The sequence below is a fragment of the Diadema setosum genome, chromosome 12, assembly GCF_964275005.1.
Source record: "Diadema setosum chromosome 12, eeDiaSeto1, whole genome shotgun sequence".
Lineage (NCBI taxonomy): Eukaryota > Metazoa > Echinodermata > Echinoidea > Diadematoida > Diadematidae > Diadema > Diadema setosum.
Genome location: NC_092696.1, coordinates 9,756,077 through 9,772,509, shown reverse-complemented (window position 1 = coordinate 9,772,509; position 16,433 = coordinate 9,756,077). Strand labels below are relative to the sequence as shown.

The following is a 16,433-nucleotide window of genomic DNA, read 5'->3' as shown; positions in this document are numbered from 1 at the left end:
AATGCTGGTAGTAATCGATTTTACTCTGTTTTGTTTTTAATTCAATTAACAAAATCAATTAAAGAGGATAAAAAACGGCTTTAGTTTAGCTGCGTGCAAAACCACAGTTTGAAGTGCGGTAGAAAGGAAAATCGGGCTCACAAATCAAATCAATGAGAGTTCGTCACAAGAATTTACCCTGACATAAACAAGAGAGAGAGAGAGAGAGAGAGAGAGAGAGAAAAAGAATCTTTTTTAAGTTTCACAGTTTTGAAGGACAAGTTTTCTCGATTTCTGATCAGTTTCTGTCGCAATCACCGTAGTGAAAGACGCGATTTTGGTTAACCTTCCATCTATCATCAGCTATCTATAGTAAGATATTCTTTGGTGGTATATACACGCGGTCAAGAGCTGATAATCTTCTCTCAAGCTGGTAGCCATGTTAGCCAAAATTGCCGAGGTCTTAATTTTGGCCTCTGTGATCATCAGTGCTATAGCTACAGGTAGGTGACCTTGGTATATTCTTGGGTGTTGTCAACAACAACAACAAAAAAAAAAAAACAAAACAAAACAAAAAAAAAAAAAAAAAACTCATCCTTCTGTTTAGGCCTTTCATTCTTTGTGTTTCATTTTGTTGTAATGATTTGTGCCCCTCCATAATCATTCTTGCCTTACAACCAGCATGCTCATATTTCTTAGGTCCGACGTCTGTCAGGTGTCTGTCTTTAATTCAAAGGGACTGTACCTGTGCGGTACTGATTGAGACTCATGAGGATTCAGGTTTATAACATTTGTGTGTGTGTGTGTGATCATGAGAAACCTCTTATGAAATATGAAAGAGCATGTAATTTCAAAAAGGATTCAACGTTTATTTGATAGAAATTGGCTTTTGAATGGCTGAGATATCAAAAAAGCGATAATAACAAAATGCGACAGACCACGACTTCTATCAGGATCTCTTTGTTTCAACTTGTTTTTGGATATCTCAGTCATTTCATAACCGATTTTCATCAAATAAACTTTCAATTTCCCTTACTATTGTATGCTCTTTGACATCTCATAGAGTGGTTTCTCAATATCTTGCAAAACGTTACGAGCTGAATCCTCACCTCAATCAGTATTGTACAGTCACTTTAGATCTCTCAACGATTCCCTCTTTCATCATACGTTGTACTACTGCAACACTTGGCCTACTACACCTGTCTATGTCAGTATATAACCCATTAGACATTAATTTTATTATATGGAATTTTTCAATGTTTTTTTTTTGTTTGTTTGCTTGGATTCTTCTCAGATATGCCCAGATTGTTTTATTTTTATCTATTTATTTATTTCCTTATCTATCTATCTATATTTTTTTTTCGTGGGAGTTTGAACATGAGCTATAAACTTGAGCATTTTGTGAAATGTGCGTTGTATAATCATACCAATGATATTGCGCATTAAATTGCCCATTGAATGCATGGTGCGTTGTTAAAGGGGAAGGCTAGTAACTGATCAGTGGGAATCAGTGGGAATCAGTGGAAATGCTGGGAGATGATTGTTCCAATCCTTATGGGATTCATTCAAGAGTTCATTGTATATCTATTGTTGTGTGAAAATGATTTGCTTCAGAATGGTCTCATATTCAAGTAATGTGCAGTTTAATGCTTCCAGGTTAGCGTCCCTGGTCAGTGACGGAGCATTAATCTGCACATTACTTGAATATAAGACCGTTCTGAAGCAAATCATTTTCACACAACAATAGATATACAATGAACTCTTGAATGAATCCCATAAGGATTGGAACAATCATCTCCCAGCATTTCCACTGATTCCCATTGATCAGTTACTAGCCTTCCCCTTTAAGAGCCAGAATCAATAATTTGTTGCACAGACTCACACTGTAACTCGGTAATGTCTGTTACTTTACTCAAAAAGAATGATAACTTTGATTTTCTTAAAACTTTTCTTTCTTTTTATTTTCTTGGTAAGTGCAGTATTGTTTAATTTTTATGATTGCTTAAAATGGAATTAATATATATGAGTGTGTTCCCACAAACTGACGAAAGGCCTTTATTTTGATTTTTCGAGTTTGGGTGTTTGTTAAAGACATTAAAAATTCTCAGATAAGTTGAATAATAAAATTGCATTTTTTGAATAGATTGTTATTTGATGTTCACTCAACATTTCAGAAATATCATGTAAGCAACCCTTTCAAAATATGTGAAATAAATAAAATAAATAAAACGTAAATGGTTGTATCTTTGAAATGCACTAACAACTGAATTTAATGTATAGCATTTGATGAGTATTATATAAAGCTCTATTCACTTAATATTGTGAAAAGTTCAGAATGACATCAATAAAACATCATGTTTGTAAAAAAATAGTCGCAATTCAACCATACTTCATCTCAAGAAAATTGTCCCAGCTTGAAAAAACGAGAGAGCGCATTTCTAACAAAAAAATTACCTCGTCACGTGATCGAGCACCACGCGGCGTAGCTATACAAACAATATAAGTATAACATCATTTAGAGAAATACACACTATGCATGGTTAGCCATAATCCTTATACTTAAAGCATGCAATCAAGAAAATGCGAAAAAATGTAGATAAAATTCTTGTTCTCAAACTCCAATCCACTACTAACAAAAGTCGAATTTTGAGAAAAGAAAATCATATTATGATGCAATAGTTTACACTTGGAATCCCCCCTAAACCCCCCCCCCCCAAAAAAAAAAAAACACCTATTATCTCGCCACCACTTTGATACGTACATCACGCCGATTTATTGGCAAAATATCGACATCGACGTTTAAAGGATAAGCTTTCCCACGTAGCCCTATAGACTGTATCACTTGATATCTGCCGTAGACATAATGATTGAGACATGTATCTCCTCCTGCAAATCAGCAAAGTAAAATATGATCACGGAAAAAATAATAATGGCATATAAAATACCCTCAGGGAATGCTGGCACCCAATTCAGTAAATTTTGGTTTTCTGTTATTGTTAATAGCAGAACACTTCAATGGCCCCATAATAATAATTGTTAATTTACACATTGCCGATTTGCCAAGTATTGGCTGAAACTGTGATTTGAAAGGATTTTGAGTGTTTTCATCTCGTCTTTTCTGTTTTCATCATTATTTTAACCCTGTTGCTCCATCAGTAAAACAAAAACATAATAATGATTTTTTTTTCTGTGTGTGTGTGTGTGTGTGTGTGCAATCATATCTCTGCTAACATGACTTCGACACCCTCCAAGGTATCGGCCCATGCCCGCCTCCTGATGGATTCGAAGTGGATTGGCAGGAGGCGTACGACTGTATTCTCCCCTACTCGGACATCCCCGACGACCTCGAGCCGTTGTACGAATTCTCCCCTTTCCTCACCGTAGCTAACGTTATCGACGCCGTTGGCGCCGCCTTGACGGCCGGCACGAAAGCGGAGGGGCTCGCACAGCTCTGCGTGAAGATCGCCTCGCGCCTCCCCGTCGAGCAAAACGGCGCTTTTCCTCTTGAAGCCGTGTGCGACCCGATCCTGTCCGCTGCCAGAGAAGGTACAGTATTGGATGTTGAAGACGTCTGTCTCAACGTCGTGGAAACCATTGATACTTTTTCGAATCCTAGTACGCCACCAGTGTTCACTGAAGGAAACACAGACTACTCTTCCTCTTCCCGTGCATATGAGGAGGCGGGAATGCCCACGTATGGATGGGAACGTTGGGAGTCGTCTTCGGCGCCTAATGCCGGCGGTTTCGACGATTTCCGTTACTTCGACTTTCTCTCGCTTCTTCAAAATGTCGATCACGTCGTCTATTCTTACGACACTCGCTCTACATTCTGCAGTGTTCTCGGGAAAGAGGTCGAGTCTAGTCCTACCCTCCTGGGGCTGGTCAAGGACTACAGCAAATCAATTGTCAAAGAACTGATTCCCCTGGGCCTCGAAATATGCGAAAATTTCGATGGCTTCGCTATTTTCCTCGTAAACTTTGGTGGACTACCGTCATGGGATTTGGAATACTTTGTTAACGAAACGGCCAGACTTGCAGCTACCGTGGCAGGTTTTACCGGGACACAGGAACTCTGCCTTGCCTTGGAGCTGGCGCAGGACACAGTCGACATCGATTTCTTGGCAAGCGACATCACCGACAGCCTGTTCGACATCCTTACAGATGAGGAAAGGTGCTCCGTTGTGTTGACTGGATCGGTGCAGGCCTTGGTGAAGAATTGGACCCACTACACGTACGAAGAATTCTTGGTAGAGTTCCAAGCGTCTACCGGGTTTCACACTCCTGACAATTTGTGCCAATACACAGCAACCTCATTCAGTGTAAGAGGTCAGTGTATTATAGATATTATAATAAGACACTCGGTGTATGTATATCAATGAACGAAGTGAAGTGATTGTCCAAGATGTGAGTGAGTTTAAGTATCAAATATTGGATACGAAGAGTGCATTGGAACATATCAGGGCGGGCGCAAAAGTGGATGGGGTGGGGGGGGGGGGGAGTGGGCTCGCCTCCTCCCTCACTTCTTTTGCATATAAAAATACATAGGGTATAACCACTTGGGTCCCTCTGGCGTTAGAGAAAAAGTAATAAAAAAAAGAGCAACAAAAACTGGGACCCACTTTTGAAAAACGCAGTGCCGGCCATGCATCTTTCTCTGTTTGAGTGATAAAGAATTTATGGTTGTTATATATTTTATAACTTGAGAGAAATTAGAAGCGTCGGCCTCTTCAGTGTTTCAACAATGTTTGTTTCGATATTAACCCCATCGAAAAGGAATAATCTCTCCAATGAAAGGAAGAAGACTTTTTCTTTCCTTTAAACAAACCTTACAAAAAGATTGTTTTGTAATGTGTCATTGCATCATTCTTTTTCTTTGACCTTTAATCAATCGAATCAGATGACGTCGATTCTCTTCAAGTGCGACTTCGAGATGGAACGACAGTCGAGGAGGGTCGGGTGGAAGTACTGTATGCCGGACAGTGGGGGACTGTCTGCGACGACGATTTCGGCGACGACGACGCGAAAGTGGTGTGCCATATGCTGGGATATCGCGGTCCGGCGACTGCCCAAGCGCGGGCGAGTTACGGCAGTGGCACTGGCGACATCGTTCTCGACAACGTGGACTGTCTGGGAGTGGAGTCTAACATCGGCCAGTGCGGGCACAACGGTTATGAAATTCACAACTGTAATCACGATGAGGATGTTGGGGTGAGATGTAGCACAGGAGGTTAGTAATACGTTGCCCTTTGGCAAGGTACCTTCATTTTAGATCGTCCAAAGGTTGCGGATGAGGATTCTCCCCGACCGCTGGGAAGTCGCCGCTATTTTATTCTGCAACTTCAATATTCAGTTATTTCGTTCTTTCCTTTTCGACCAACACCTTTATCGTTTGGCCTGCCATACAGAATTCAGAAAAAAAAAACCCACCACCACCAACAATAACAAAAGTGATAATTGAAGATGTCTTAAAATTTTATGAAGGGGATAAAACATAAGTACGCCCAGGTTTAGCGTTCATTCTTCATGCGCGCGTGCCTACGAAAAAAAAAGTAGACCTATGCTTCTGACTTTTACCTTTCACAGCGCCTAATAGGCCGGAGGTCCTTGAGGTTCGACTCATTGGTGGCGGCAACGACGCCGAAGGCCGAGTCGAGGTTCTTAATGACGGAGTTTGGGGGACCGTCTGTGATGATGATTGGGATCGTCAAGACGCCGAAGTGGTCTGCCGCATGTTGGGCTTTGAGGGCGCCCTAACGCCACCGTGTTGCGCCGCCTACGGCGAGGGATCCGGTTCAATTCTACTTGATAACGTTGAATGCACGGGCGAGGAGGAGAATTTGGCAGAGTGCCGACACAATGGATACGGAGAACATAACTGTGGGCACGGTGAAGACGCCAGTGTGCAATGCGTCCAGTCAACTACAGGTATGTCTTTGCCGTTTTACATCTAAAGTGCTGATTCTAAGAAACTCGATAGGGTATGAAATCATGACTTTACAATGGTTATTCATTCGATGACAGTAATCCATGCTTATATATAAGATTTGACTTCGAATGTGATATTATTAAAGAACTACGGAACAAGAATGATTAAATTAAAAAGAAAAAACAATGTCAGTAACGGCAGTAATCAAATGGGAGAATTACTGAGAAGTTACAACTTCTTCGTTGTCACTTGCATGGATACAAAATCAAATTTGTTTAATTTACGTCGCAAAAGTCTGTATTCAACGTGGAACCGTCTTGTGGAGCCTCAACGGCTTCATAGGCAAATGGGATGTTAGCGTAGTATGTTGTACAGATGCTAGGTAAAACCTCGTGTTAGAGTAGAATACCCGCATTTACACAGCTGAATTTTGAAGAAAGTGTGACCAAACGAAGAAATCACAAAAGCAACATCCAGTGTTTGTGCTCAAACTTTATGAGCTCTATTTTGTCTGAACACGGTATTCAGAATATATATCGCACCCACAATAAGTTTGCCAAATATTCCTACCTAACAGTGACAAAAATGTAGATTTTTTTTTTCTTTTTTTTGCTACTGTTTCTTATAGCTTCCCCCTTTGAAGAACCTGAAGTAAGACTCGTCGGCGGCGGCAGCGACTACGAAGGCCGAGTCGAGGTGTTATACAATGGTCAATGGGGGACTGTCTGCGACGACTTCTTTGAACTGCAGGACGCCAACGTAGTGTGTCGGATGTTGGGCTTTGAAGGCGCTGTCAGGTCAAGGTGTTGCGCCCCCTACGGCGAGGGATCTGACCCAATTTGGCTGGACAACGTCGAATGTGCAGGCACAGAGAGTAACTTGGTAGAGTGCCAACACAATGACTTCGGCGATAATAACTGTGGACACGGTGAAGACGTTGGTGTGGAATGTATTCAGCCAAGTACCCGTATGTCTTACCTTTTTATTCATAGTGCTAATGTATATGCAAATGTGAATATACATAATTATACATGCATGGGCCTACTACCCTGTATTATACAAAAATACATAATAAATATCGTGTATATCCATATTTTATGTATGCGTGTGATAGCGTTTGATGTATGATTAATATACATATATAATAATGTATATATGTATATATATGAAGAGTTTGTTTGCAAAAACCGATAAGTCCATATTGATTGATTGATTGATTGATTTTATTTCCGCAAAATAAAAATATGTACATCACTCTTATTGAATAATACAAAGAAATTATCACAAAAGTACATGAAACTGCGGCTGGATAGCCCTACTCAGCTCCGCCCTCATGGTGGAGCTGTTCTACCGAGGGGTCCAGAAGAAAACACACTCGGTATCTGAAATTAACATGCAAACTTGTATCAACAAAATCTACACTAAACAGAATTAAAATAACATCCTCTACTACCCTACAGTTATACGAACACTATTACCATGATAGCAATAAGCCAAATCAAGGAATTTAACAAATATGTACATCTACGCTTCAATGAAATAGAAGAAAAAAGAAAAAAAATACATCTACAAATATACTCAATTTAAAAATTTGATACTATTATATAAACACGATCCTCTATAACTAAAAGACTTACGGCAATATTGAGTTTTGGGTTTTGGAAGAACAAGCGTACCAACAGAACGAAGATTATATGGCGTATCGGAAAATCTAAACATCTCTTTTAAGTACAATGGAGAAATATTATTTACGGCCTTAAATGTCATGGAATACAAATGATCTTTGCGCCGGGATTCTAATGTTTGAAGGTTCATCAGTGTATGAATTTCTTGATTTGAGACATATTTATAAGGGTTCACTCGAAGAATTATTCTCAGTGCCCTATTTTGTAATTTTTGTAATCTATCTGTGTATTTTACCGCCGATGATCCATAAATAATATCGGCATAATCAAATAATGGGAGAATGAAAATTGTATATATCGATTTCAAAATTGAAGTATTTACATAACTGCGTAAACGGCCCAGAAATTTCACCATTTTAACGATATTCTTACACATTGTGTCTATATGCATATCCCATTTCAGCTGTTGATCAATCATAACACCGAGGTATTTCACAACATCCTTCTGTTCTATTCTATTTCCAGAAATAAATAATTTTAATTTATTACATTTACTTAAATTATAACGAGAACCCAGTAACATACATACTGTTTTTTCACAATTTACACTAATCTTATTTAAACACATCCATTCATATATGTTCTGCAGGTCAGAATTCAATGCACACTCTATTTCATTTACACTTTTCCCCGAACAATACAACACTGTGTCATCTGCATACAGATTTACTTTACATCGTTCAATATAATCAACCAAATCATTGACATAAATGATAAACAGCAGTGGCCCGAGAATTGAACCCTGAGGCACACCGTGATCAACTTGTTGTAATCGTGATTTTGTCGAGTTTATCTGAGTGCAAATATGTCGTCTCTTCAAATAACTTTCGAACCATTTTAGACTTTCCTTCGACACCCCTATTTTACAAAGCTTCTGTATAAGCAAATCTGTGTCCACAGTGTCGAACGCTTTACGTAGGTCAATAAAGACTGCACCGACATAGCAACCGTCATCTATGGCCCGATACCAGTCATCCGTGACCTTTAACAATGATGTGACAGTTGAGTGTCTTGACCGAAATCCAGATTGTTCCTGGTTCAATATGCTATTATGTTTTAAGTAGAGAGACAGCTGTGACTGGACGATCTTTTCCAGAACCTTTGAGAGAGGTGAAAGAATTGAAATCGGCCTATAATTGTTAGGCAGGGATTTGTCTCCAGATTTAAAAACTGGTATTATTTTTGCACATTTCCACCGATGAGGAACGATGCCCTCTAACAGTGACCGATTAACAAGGTATGTAAGTGAATGCACTATGCCAGATGCAGATAATTGTACAATTTTAACTGAGAGACCATCTAGACTAGTTGACTTTTTCGCTTTGAGTCCTTTGATGACTTTAAGTACCTCTTCCTCATTTACTACATGCAGAGTCAAACTTGGTTGTGTTGAAACTTCATTTACAATACATCGTTGTACATGAGGAATTTGTGATGCCAGATTTACACCAATGTTTGCAAAATAATCATTAAAATCATTAACTCGTGCAATATCATCATCGACTGAATCAGGCGACTTAGGTCTACTGCCTGATGAGGTTAATTCCCTCAACACATCCCATGGTTGATTTGGCCTAGATTTTTCTGTCAGCCTCTTTTTATAGTGATTCTTTTTCGATTTCCTAATCAGAGAAGTAACTTTGTTTCTTATCATCTTGTATTCTTCCCATAATTCATCATAATTAGCTTCTAAAATATGTTTATGATTTTCATCATTTCCATCCAAAATACGCATATGTACCTTTTTAGCTTTTCCTTTTAACTTATCTCGTTTTCTCATTAATACAATAATCTCCTTAGTAATCCAGGGTGAGTATTTATTCCTGACACGTGTCTTTATCACTGGCATGTGTTTATTCACTACCTCAAGGAAAAGCTCTTCCCACACTTTAACAGCATCATCAAGGTTTGAAGTACCTTCTACAATACTCCAGTTTTGGTTTCTTAAATCATCAAAATACAATTCAGTATCTATATTTGTCATTTTCCTGTATATTATCGTACGCGGGTTACATTTAGTAGTTTTACATCTCCATAACAAATAAGACATCGAGTGGTCGCTCAGACCATTATGAATGACACCATACGTACTAACCATCTCTGGGTTGTTTGTAAGGATATGATCTATCAAACTCACTGAGTTACGCGTGATTCGTGTAGGTTCCGTAACATTGATTTCATGTAATGCAAAAATATCATGAATTTGTTTTAACATTCTAGTTTGTATTGACGGTGGCGTTTTTAATAGATCACAGTTTAAATCGCCCATGATAACAATATCAGTATTAAAAGAATCAACAAAAGTCAGGAATTGTTCATACAAATCAAATGTATCATTTCCAATGTTTGGCGGTCTATACCATGTAACAAATGTAATTGCCTTTTCATAATCAAACCTTATGTGGATTGGTATTACTTCAAGGTTTGTTATGTATGGATGATTTAACAATTCATATTTCATATCGTCTCGTATATACACTGCAACGCCACCTCCATTTCTATTTCGGTCTTTGCGAATCAGATTATAGCCTTCAACTTTGAGCTCATTATCCGAGATAGAATCATCTAGCCATGTTTCATTTAGAGCTAAGACTTGCACATCATTTTCGAGTAATATACACCTTATCTCACATAAATTTCGTAGTAAGCTACGGATATTCAACTGTAAAATCTTGACACCTTTGCCCTTCAGTTCTGCAAAATGTAATGAATTTTTTACTGGAGAATGAATTATTCCATTTTCATCATTATCAGATAGTTCATCATTATCAGATAGTTCATCATTAATACTCTGTTCTTCTACTGAAGTGTTCAACGGAAGGTAGGTAAATTGACACTTTGAACATTTCCAGTTCCAGAACTCAACATTTGGATTATCATAATCTTTATCACATATACCAGCACATTTTATGTGTAGCCACTGAGAGCATCGTGTACACTGAATTCCCTTTTGATTACTTCGAACAGATTTTTGACAACCAACACACGGATACTTGGGTCCCATAAAAATAACAAAGGGGGCTTCCTTTCTTTTACTGCTATAAAACTGCTTTACAGAAAAAAAAAGAAAAAAAGAGGGGGGGGGGGGGTCTTAGAGTCTATTTAGATCTTCCTTGTCATGAACTTGTCGTATCATTGTTCCACCGTTCGTAGTTGGGACCAGCACTAGGATGCGACCGTCTGACGACCATGCGGCTTTGACTTGTGGTACCCTTTTCGCAGATTGGAGAAGTTCGGAGTTTTGCTTCGTGAGGTTTTCGTCGATTCCGATCCCTGTCCCTTTCAAACGTCGTCGCTGTGACATGACCTCGCTACGTGTCCGGTATGTTGTGAATTTCACGATGATCGGTCTCGTAGGTGTTTTGCGACGATTGTTGCCTCCGCTTTTTTCCAGCCCTTGTCGCGGTTGGATACGATGCGACCTGTCGATGTCATCAGCCTTCAATTGGATGCCCAGGTGTCGGGAAAATATGCCGCGGACTACCTCTGTTGTGTTCTCCGACTTTGATTCCGGTACTCCAAATACCATCAAGCAATTGCGTCTGGAGTATTGTTCCAAGGTGTTCAGATTGTCCTGCAGTTTCTTGACGACAGAAGCCTGTGTTTCAAGATTCTTTGTGAGAGAAGACACCTCCTTTGTCCTCTGATCGAGCTTGGACTCCAAATCTATTATCTGCCCCTCGGTCTTTTCAAGTCGATCAACGAACTCTCCAAGCTTCTTTTCAATGGCCTTACAAACAGCTGACTCAATTGCCTCTACGAAAGCCTTGCTCTGAAAAGATTCTTTGACTATGTCACGAGCAATCTGCTCTATTTGTTCGACCGTAGGCTTCGATGTCTTAGACATTGTTCGGTTTCAAGACAAGATGGCGTCGAAAAAAAGCACACAATGTCAAAGCATATATCTCTGTGGCATATGAAACACTCAACCAAAACACTATATGTATTTCATACCGACAAGAACCACAAAACAAGAGTTGAAGTGTAAAATGCCACACGAAGTATATAGTACACTTGATCGTAGCGGTATGTATCAAACCATTTTAAAGTCGGGCCTCAACATTCTTGTCGCAAACTTCAATCAAGACCGGAGTGGCGAAGTCGAAAGATCGCAACATGTGGGACTACACATTCAGATATGTGACGCTGAACTTACTCAGTTTGTCAGCAAAACTTGCTATTTCAGGCGCAGAACATGTCTCTCGATATCCAGCTTGTGGTAGATTTGTTCACATTTTTATCCCACAGGAGCACAACGACCGTCCAGGTTGAAATGTTATAGAATAGGAGAGATTTAGATGAAAATATCACCACTTGTGTGTCATCACGTCTCACCACGTCAACACTTCGTTTGTTTATTCAAGCACAAGCTAATGTTTACTACTGGTACTTTGCTAATCATTATTTATATTTGTCAAATGGAGATATTTGCGATCAAAGGTCAAGAAAAATAAAGAGAATAATAAGAAAATTTTTGCTTCTTTTGACCATAACTTCCAAAATATACCTTCATAATTATGTAGTGAACAATATATCATCTAAAAGGTATTATTTTGTATATTATGACTGAGACCGTACTTCAAAATCTTAGAAAATAGACTTATCGGATTTTGCAACCAAACTCTTCATATATATATATATATATATATATATATATATATATAACGTTTTCATAAATGATATGAAGTGATTATACCTTTATCAACATGAGTGCACGTCTTTCAGACCAAACTATTCCACCGTGTATAACTTTTACCGTCAAAAACTATGTTGTAATGAAACTATAGGATGTAAACGATGATGTGCCAATGAAATCAGTTTGGTCAGTATCATAAAAAGTATAGAATTGATATCCCTCGAAATACTCTCGTATAGTCATCACTCCTGCCACTTCGAACTTCTGTACCCGAAAAATATGCCTTCAGCCTTCACATGCCCTACCTGTATCTGGTAAATTTACGCAAGCAAAGCATGGCGTAAGATGGAAATAATTGTTTCAAAGTACAACGCACATACACGTCGGAATTGTGACAAGCCCAGAAATGGAAGAAGAGGTAGGGAAGAAGAATTTTTTGAAAACGTTAAATGAACTCGCACTTTTATCATTATGAGTGTTTCCCTTTTCATAAGGAGTTCATGCTTAGTTGTATCTGAAGTGAGAGTAACTTTTAAAACGGCAAATGTTTGAAATGATTATTTGGCTGTAGCTCCTACCTGCGATGAGCTTGAAGTGCGGCTTGTCGGTGGCGATAACGACGCCGAAGGCCGAGTCGAGGTTCTTCATGACGGAGTTTGGGGGACCGTCTGTGATGATGACTGGGATCGGCAAGACGCCGAAGTGGTGTGTCGCATGTTGGGCTTTGAGGGCGCCCTGACACCACCGTGTTGCGCCGCCTACGGCGAGGGATCCGGTTCAATTCTACTTGATAACGTTGAATGCACGGGTGAGGAAGTGAACTTGGCAGAGTGCCAACACAATGGATATGGAGAACATAACTGTGGACACGGTGAAGACGCCAGCGTGCAGTGTACACGAACAACGCCAAGTACGTCATAAGCTAGATACCCAATTAGAGGACTCTTCTCCAGTATAGTTTGTCTTTGAATTATGATTTTATAACAGAATCTCTCTCACGTGCAATCAGTAGCACTATCATTGCTGTTACCTTTTCAATGGACAATGTTTGTCCCACGAGATCGAGCATTTCATTATGAAGAGGGAAATTCACCATTTTCATGACTAATAAATTTGTAACTGGGCATTGGGAGATGCTTCCTTTGCTCGTTTCATAAAGGCAAGCCAGTTACTGAAATACAGTTCCTTGACACTCAATATTTGATTTGTATGTAGCTCTCCGAGTCTACAGGACATTGTGAATAGACAACATAGATAAAAATTAATTTCATATATTAGAGTTTGTTGCTGATGCTGTGACAAATTTCAATGAATGAATAACGCGAAAGCTAGATTAGTTGTCATGGCGTCACATCTAATGTGAACTTTATCTTACCATGTGAAGTACTCATGTTGTAGTAAACGTCGTAACACAGGATATGTATGATTGGCAACGGTAACGGAATGAAGATGCAATTATGATATGCATGTACGAGCAAGTAATAATGCAATATTCATTATCATACGTAGGCCTATATAGACCGTTACACACTTATCATGTAGAACTTTATGTTATAGAGGAATATAGAGTCCACGGTTTGGTAAAATGATATACAAAAAATAGAACAGAACTCAAGAAATGGGCCATGCTGTCAATACCAACAGTTTTGAAGAACACACAAATAATATATATTCAAATTTGTTTCAAAATCGTACTTAAATTGCTTTGTAGATCCTCTCGACGTGCTCGAGGTGAGACTTGTCGGTAGTTCATGTAACACCGAAGGCCGAGTCGAGGTGCGTTACGACGGAGAGTGGGGAACCGTCTGCGACGACGACTGGGACCTCAACGACGCGGACGTGGTGTGTCGCATGTTGGGATTCGAAAGCGCCTCGGAGGAGATGTGCTGCGCCGCCTTCGGTGAGGGCTCCGGTCCCATTCTCCTCGACAACGTCGAATGCTCTGGCTCGGAAAACAGCTTGGCGGAGTGTCGACACAACGGTTTCGGCGAAAATAACTGCTTGCATGGAGAGGACGCTGCGGTGCGATGCATCGAAGAAAGTACGGCTACTCCGTATTAACACTGTGGTCAAGATTACACTCACCCCGTTGTCATTAAGGAGCTTTAGATTTTAGACGCAGCCGTTTGAGAGGACGATTGCGTTCGTCGTTCTCCTCTCTTTTTGCGTCAAGTTGCAAAGTAGCTCTGGACAACACGAGGACGCAACCTGTAAAAAAAAAAATGAAATGACATCCACGTAAGATCAGTGCATGAAGTAGCTCTCTGCGCCGTGAATTGAGCGGACGTAAAAATAGCCCAGAAAGTGTAGTGAAAACTCAGACGAGGCGAGCTATATGAGATGGCTTAGGGTGAGCAATTTTGCGCACGCTCAGAACAGTTTTTTTTTTCCTCTGAACGTCCCCGTCCGGAAAATCTAAAGCTCCCTATTATTGGTGACAACTGCTCCAGTCTTATTTTCTCCAAGGACTTGGGGATATGGTTATGGTTGTGATGGGGTTTTAAGTTTAATTTGACGTGAGGATTAGGATTAGGCCTAGGGTAATGTTTATTTTGTGGGTAGATGTCTGGCTTGGCGTGCGGATATTTCATGGGAGCAATAAAGATGTCGCAGGAGCCAATATCCTGAACCATTATTATCATCCCAAATATGGAGGTTATGTGTTTTGAAGGAGTTGGATTGTGGATTTGTTTGCTGTTTGAAAAATAACTCAAGTAGTTACGAACGGATTTGGATAAAATTTTCAAGAAACGGTGATAATGACAGAAAAACACATGATTGAATTTTGACAGTGATCCGGACTGCCATGCGGATACAGGAATTTTCAAATCTCTTGATGGATTCTTTATCATTGGAAAGTATAGCGAGATTACGCAGCGTATTGGCGTCACTCTTTTTGTACACTATAATCAAAAATTGATTGTAGTGTACAAAAAGAGTGACGCCAATACGCTGCGTAATTTCACTATATTACGTATATTGGGAGTGTAGAACTGTAACACAAAGTGGAAGTCTTAGTATGTGTAGAAATGAGCTGATTGGTGGAGGTCTGAGCTCTTTGACTGATTTTTCTAGAAGACCATAAAATGGTCCGTTCGCATCACATATGGCCTACTCCAATAAGTGCGGCACTGTGATTTCAACACCATAGCTACGCCATCGTTTTTTAAATCACGGACCACACATAGAGCTTTTACCCGAGTGGACGGTTAGAAAGCCGATAAAGAGACCAAGCAAATCAAATCATGAGATCTGGATAGAATTTCAAACGGTGAAATAGAATACGAATAAAAAAAAATCTTCTAATCTCAATACATGAAATGACGATAGTGTTTAACTAATTTATCTTTAGATAGAATGACTATTTATGGGAACAGTTTCAATCACGTCATTATATAAAGCAAAAGTCTCATACACACCTGTGCGCGCACACACTTCATCTAACACGTTTGTTTGTTTTCTTTTAAATGATTTATTGTTATATAATTATTTGCAAGAATTGTACTCTCAATAACTGAGAGACATGTTGTGCAACATAATTATTCAATGAAAATTGTACAATGTTTTATATAAAATTGGGTGAAGGTAAGTTGAAATAATGTGTGATGATTCGAGAGGTGTTCTATTCACCCTAAAGAACAAAAAACAGAGCTACCTGAGTGATATAACCTGGTATAATCTTGAGTTCATGTCATTTGACATTGGTTCGTTTTATTTTGTTTAATATTGCTGTCTTGTGTATTTTCTGAGGGTCTCATATCGCACAAGCTTTGCTTCTTAGTGGGACCCTCCATTTCCACCCCCAACTTAATTGCATTATACGTTTTATGTATACAAACAAAGTATATTGTGTGGTCTTTTATCAGCTACTCATTTTCATAATGTGCTTTGTTGAATCACATTTCGCAATTGAAGAGTTTGTTCGCAAAAACCGATAAGTCCACTTTTGAAGATTTTGAATTACGGTCTCTGCCATAAAGTACAAAATAATACCTTTTAAATGATATATTGGTCACTACATATAAATATAGGTACGTTTTTTAAGTTATGGTCAAAAGAAGCAAAAAATTTTCTTATTATTCTCTTTATTTTTCTTGACCTTTAATCACAAATATCTTCTCCATTTGGCAAATATGTACTTATGGGTTTTTGCGAACAAACTCTTCAATTATTACAAATATCTTTTGTATGCATTGTATAAGATTTC

At 39.1% G+C, this 16,433-nt stretch overlaps 1 protein-coding gene across 1 annotated transcript in view; it reads left to right on the top strand.

Annotated features, from left to right (window-relative positions):
- The first annotated feature begins 418 nt into the window (after positions 1-418).
- The window catches only part of LOC140236221 (scavenger receptor cysteine-rich domain-containing protein DMBT1-like), a 16,423-nt gene continuing 408 nt past the window's right edge, over positions 419-16,433 (top strand). Inside the window, exons 1-7 of the mRNA XM_072316187.1 lie at positions 419-482; positions 3,232-4,305; positions 4,877-5,206; positions 5,563-5,904; positions 6,534-6,872; positions 12,798-13,136; positions 13,938-14,267. Of these exons, the coding sequence (XP_072172288.1) occupies positions 419-482; positions 3,232-4,305; positions 4,877-5,206; positions 5,563-5,904; positions 6,534-6,872; positions 12,798-13,136; positions 13,938-14,267 (2,818 nt within the window). The remainder of the gene's footprint in view (positions 483-3,231; positions 4,306-4,876; positions 5,207-5,562; positions 5,905-6,533; positions 6,873-12,797; positions 13,137-13,937; positions 14,268-16,433) is intronic.